The sequence below is a fragment of the Limulus polyphemus genome, unplaced genomic scaffold, assembly GCF_000517525.1.
Source record: "Limulus polyphemus unplaced genomic scaffold, Limulus_polyphemus-2.1.2 Scaffold369, whole genome shotgun sequence".
In the NCBI taxonomy this organism is placed as follows: Eukaryota; Metazoa; Arthropoda; class Merostomata; order Xiphosura; family Limulidae; genus Limulus; species Limulus polyphemus.
The window spans coordinates 595387-601359 of NW_013665979.1; the positions used below are offsets into that span (position 1 = coordinate 595387).

General features: G+C 28.5%; 1 protein-coding gene across 1 annotated transcript in view; it reads left to right on the forward strand.

Annotated features, from left to right (window-relative positions):
• Window positions 1–5612, forward strand: part of LOC106457751 (biogenesis of lysosome-related organelles complex 1 subunit 6-like) — a 21278-nt gene extending 15666 nt beyond the window's left edge. Inside the window, exons 5-6 of the mRNA XM_013917197.2 lie at window positions 2726–2812; window positions 5330–5612. Of these exons, the coding sequence (XP_013772651.1) occupies window positions 2726–2812; window positions 5330–5449 (207 nt within the window). The 3' untranslated portion in view covers window positions 5450–5612. The remainder of the gene's footprint in view (window positions 1–2725; window positions 2813–5329) is intronic.
• The last annotated feature ends 361 nt before the right edge of the window (window positions 5613–5973 follow it).

Genomic DNA, 5973 nt, shown 5'->3' on the forward strand with positions numbered 1-5973 from the left:
ATATATATATATATATATATATACATATATAAACATACACTAAAGAAAAAATACAGACATCTAAGAACTATAAAATAAATTGTCTTTATGTTGAATATCATTGTACAGTTTGAGATTTCTAAATATGAATCCGATTTATTTTATCCATTTAAATGCTGAAAGCTGGCAAACTATTGGAAACTAATAGACCTAAAATTGTTATGAAAATGCAGTTAAACACTGATGTATTTTTTTCTATAGTCCGTCCTTTTAATTGGTTTTTTGCGGCTCATAATATAACATTTCAGATTTATTTTTTATCTTCAACAAATTATTACCCAAGAAGCTTTTCATTCAGTATCAGAACTCTTCAGTTAGACTGGATGATGATAGACACAAGACTGTATGAAATACTATTTATATATGCAGTATAATTCTTTACAGTTTAGTCATCAAATGCTGCCAAGCTATTGAAAAACAATAGACCTAAAAGTTGTCATAAAAATCAAGTTATCTACATTTTTTTCTTCTCCACATTTCTCTTAGTTTGTCTATTGAGACTCAAAACCAGAGATGTGTAAAAATACCATTTCAGATCTGTCTTAGACAGCAACTTGTAGGAGACAAATTAAGAGTAATGTGTACAAAAACATTTTATAACTTCTTTAATAAATTAAGCTTGCATTTTGGGGGTAGCATAGTTATTGATATAGACAACTATTTGTCTTAAGCTGATGGTAAAACTTTCATTGAAAAATCAAACAATGGTAAAGATTTCAGTTGGAAGTTTTGATTTTATTTATTATAGTTTTAGTTCCTTGTACCTCTTAAGTAATGGTTATAAGAGTTGTAAGAAAGCGATTGCTTTTAACATAATGCTTCACGGAAATCACAAGGTAAACAATAGATCAAAAAAGATGTTTATTGACACTAAAATTGTTTACTCAAAAATGAGTTAATTGTATTGCATTCTATAAGAATTGGGAGTTGCTACTAGAAATTTATTGTTAGAAAAAATTCATAAGACCTTTGTTTACATTTCATGTACCATTGTAATGTTGTGTCGCAGAAAAGTTTCATTTGTACTTTATAATTACATATCTATATAGAACATATTGAACATAGTCTTGTAAAAGAAATCCTCTTTGCTAAGCCTAAATTGTCATTTAACATGTGATCAAAATTAGGTTTCATTCCCAATTTGTAAACAAATTGCAAGTTTGATACCCCCTTTTCATTTAAATGTTTCTTATGTAATTTAAAACATCTTGATACATATTTTTGTATCCAGCAGGTAAACTAAAGTATAATTTATTTTTCTTATTAAGATTTTTATGATGGTACTGGTTAGAATGAGATACAAGTAATACTATAGGAAACTTGTTTTAGTTATTTTGTAAAAACCGTCTGTCTGAACATTTTAGAGTGAATTCTACTGGTTCTTTTTTAACTACTTTTAATTCCTATTTTATGCATGACTGTTCTTGAATTGGTTTATACTCATAGGAAAAATGTTTTTCTTTAAATTGTCGAGAAAGGAGGAATTATAACAGTCTTGACCATTTGTTAACCTTAAGATTTATCATCTAAACAAAATGATAAAAATGACTTATAATGGCCTAAGATTGAAATATATATAAATATCAACATTTTTATTCCAGTAAAATGAATACAAGATTGAAAATAAGCTTACAGTTTCTCATATCATTTTATAGTACCTTGTGAGCAGTTTGTCTATTACACTTTTACCAAACCAACGTAAATGTAAACTTTCCTTATCTTTTACAAACAGTCTAATGTTGTAAGCAACAGTGTATAAAAATCATTTACTTTGTTCAATCAAGCTAGCAATCTGTACTTGTTGTTATGTAGGACATAACTGTGACATCTTTAAAATTGTTGCTGTGATTTAGTTAAGAATTAATTTTAGTTGTTTTAAAAATTGATAGATATTTCTCATTAAACATAACATTTTTTCAAAGAATTGTTACATTTTGTTTCTTCTTACAATGCAAAGCCTAGGACTACTTTGATATTTTAAAAACTTAATGAATGAACAATGAACACCCTTATGTGTCTAACACAAAATTACAATGACTCCAAAATGTAATGTAAAATCCACAACAATTGTGTATCTAAAATTTCATACTTTTTCAATATATCTTCTCTTTAAAAAAGTTTCTTTTGGAGCTACTGCTTTAGAGAACATTGAATATCATGGAAATCTTGGAACATTTTTCAGGAACATAAATTACGTATTCTCACCTTGGTGGCAGGAGGTTCTAATATTATTTTTTGTTTCAGATTTTACTTTATTATAGCAAACACGCTCATTTATTTTACACTAGTGTGGTAATTTAAAGGCATCTGTTTTTTTCTTCATGATGTGAAAGTCAATGTGACAAATTTTGGTGTGATTGTAATTTTGTGTTAGACACAAGCATGTTCATTGTTCATTCATTACGTTTTTACAAGATCATAGAGATTACCCAGTATTTTAAAAAATGTATTCGCATAGCATACTCAGTGTGTAAAATTAGGTAAAAATCACTTATTTGTCTCATGTTTAAACCTTTATTGCTGTTCTTTATGAAGTTGTACTCCTTGAATAGTTTCATTTGAGTTTACTTGTTGATTTTTTTTTGTAAGTTACGTGTACCTGTTTAAAAGATAATCTTTCTTATTTTAAAAACTTTAACTTGTAAAAATAATACATAAATAACTAATTGTACTCCTTGTTTATCAGTTGACCAGAACCAAACATTACCAGACAAAACTAATGAACATCAAGAAAGAAATGACAGTTCTCTATGACAGGTCAGCAAAATTAAAGGTAAGTATTTGTTTTTTAAATTTAAAAAAAAGTATTTTAAAAGACACGTTTGTTTTGTGGCCAAAGACAAGAGCTAAATCATGTCACCAGATTGAAATCTTTACTGCGAGTATGAAGGGGGGCTAAAAAGGACAGTGTATTATGACTAGATCAACCAAGTGAACAAAGTATACAAAATAGAATATAGATATTAGTAAAATAAGGAAATACCTCATTATAAAACTATTTATGAGCATGAATAAAAACAAGGAACTCACTACAAGCTTTTGAATGTTATATTTCAGACAAAAATGTTGGATAACCAATTCTTTTCTGGAATAACAACCATTAACCATCTGTTCACAGGCTGAATAACATTGATTGACCCCATATCTGTGAAACTACGTAATTATAATTCTAGATTTACTGTGTTTATCATCACAAAATTTGGAAAGCTTTTGTTAAACATTGCAAATCTGTTATATGTAAACAGAAATTTTATATTTTTACAAAACATTTGTCTGTGAATTTCCAGACCCTTTATTGTGTAGTCTGAGTGAAAGGTGATTTTTATGCCAAAAATAAAAATACATTTTTCATCTTACAGTTATAATATTTCATTTGCTTAATTTCTAGAGACTCCTAAAGGAAAATCAAAATTTTTATCCTGATAAAACTTAATAATTAATCTCTATTTTCTCGACTCTACCACTAACTGAAACAAAGCTGTGAATGTACAGGGAAATGTAAACTTGGGAAGTATAAAATGAATAAGACTGTTTTTTCCTCTCTAGCGACTTTAATATTGATCAGAAAGAACTAAATTAAATACATTAACTGCTTCAATTTCTAACTTTTTGACATATGCTTTCTTTGAATTTTTGTTTTTTTGTTTTATTGATATACTTTGGACCAACTGCTATTGGATTACTGGGTGTTAAAAGCAATGAATTACATTGGAAGCCATTATGTGTTGTATTGCTAACGTAAAAACAAGTGACTGTGAGGTGTGATGTTACACGTGTTTGAACATATTTTTTAGTATGTAGAGAACTTTACAATTTTTGCATTTTATTTACTTTTGTTAAAAATGTTTTTGTTGAGTCTCACAGATTTGGGTGTTCAAAAATAATTCACATAGCTCTCAAATGTGCATTTTTAAACCTTTAATGATATGTCAGTCCCTATAATACGTTGTTCCAAAACTAATATAATTAACCCAGCTTTTTAATTAAGCTAAAAATAGGCTAGAAAATTCCTTAAGTGCTTGAAACAACAAAATTTATTCTCCACAGTCAAACAATCCCACTTTCTGTCATTTTACAGCAAGAAACGAAAGGATGATTTTAAGATTTACATAGAGGAGAATCTGCTTTACCTAATTGTTATAAATATGTTCATTAGCCATGAAGTGTATTAGCTAACAATACAGAAAATTGAAGGGTGGGTTTGACAAATTTATTGATATCTTGGCAGATCAGGAAGGTAGGAGCTCCACATTTTAGATCCTTGCTTTTAAGTATGTATAACTTTTGTTTGTAATTAGTTAGAAACTAAAGATTATTATTGAAGTCAGAAAATTCTGAAGTTTATAAATAGGAGCTCAGACACATCAAGTGACAGAAAATGAGTATTGGGAATTTCTTAAACATTTTTTTGAAATTATGGGTTTAAAACTTAGATAATTTCAAACTTTTGAATAATAAACTGTGTTTTCTTTCCAATTCTATTAAGATACATTGATAATAAAGTCATTTAATAAAATTTTTAATGTCGCACTAAAAGGTTGTGACAGGCTTGGATACAAATGGCTAATAGCTTGAGTTCTTCAGCTAAATGTAGGATCAGTTGTCTCAGTCTAAAATACATTCAACAACTATAAGTTTATACACGGGATATTGAGGGTTCATAGCCAGAAAGTTATATATCTATGTTTAATTCATGATTTTCACTTAGACCAAGAAAATTTATAAAACTTATTTCAACCCCATACATATGTTTTCCTTGAAGTATAGCAGATGTAAATAGATACAGGCCATTCTGTCCAAATGTTCTTATAAAATATAAAAAGCATGATGGTTTTCTAAAACCTTAATATACAAGGTGATGATTGGGCATATAATTTTAAATACTTTAAGTCATTTGTGGATACCCCTTTTGTGCTTTCATTTTATCTAAATCTTGTCTATTATCTCTTTCACATGTTTCATGTTAAATATTAATCCATTGTATGTTTTCTTTCTCTTGGTAATATTAACCTTTGAATCTGTAATAGGAGTAAAACATTTGAGTTGGTGTTTCAGCTAGAGTGTTCTAAAAGTATTCATCATCCAACTAGTATTTTCAGTAAGAGCCTTGTCCTATGTTGGAAGCACTAGAAATAAAGTTAGAAGAGACCTATAAAATCTGATTAAGAAAAATGCACAACTTAGCTAAACAAAATATTGAAACTAATGAAGATTTGATAGTAATGTGGAATGATATAAAGAATTCTTTATGCATACATCTTTGTTATTTTTCGTTTTGATTTCTTTATAGAAACAAGCACTCAGGCTTCAAGAACAGAAACAGAAAGAGGCACTGCAGCGTGAGCAGCTTCGGGAAGAAGAACTGGAACGAGAACGACAGCTCACTGCTAAAGTAGCAAGTAAATCATGATGACTTGTTTTGTGGTCGTAGAATTAAAATGTCAAATGAAGTAAATTTGGTTGCACAGAATGTTTCCTCATTGGTGCATGAGAAATGACTGTGAATCAGTGTACTTTTTGATTATCCATTTATCAAAAAGGATGGGCAATTAGAAGGACTTGGTTTTTTAGATTATGTAGTAGGTAAAAAAGTAAACGAAAACATATTTTATAATTTAAATAGGTTTTATTTAATAACCTTCAACAACTATTGTCTAATTTCCTGAGTGAAGTTAATGTTCAACCATATGACAGAGGTTCCAATGAATTATTAAACCATGTGAGTTTCTAGATACAACCACAGTCACCTGCTGCAAAAAGTATGAAGATTACAATATGAACCATATTACTAGAAATGAGGAACTAATGTAATTACATGTAAATATTATGTTGAAAGTCATTTCATTAGTATGGAAAGTGTGGTGTGTATATATTTTACACAGTGCTACCAACACATGATTAGGTATGGTTATTAACTTTGTAAAATATTGAAAC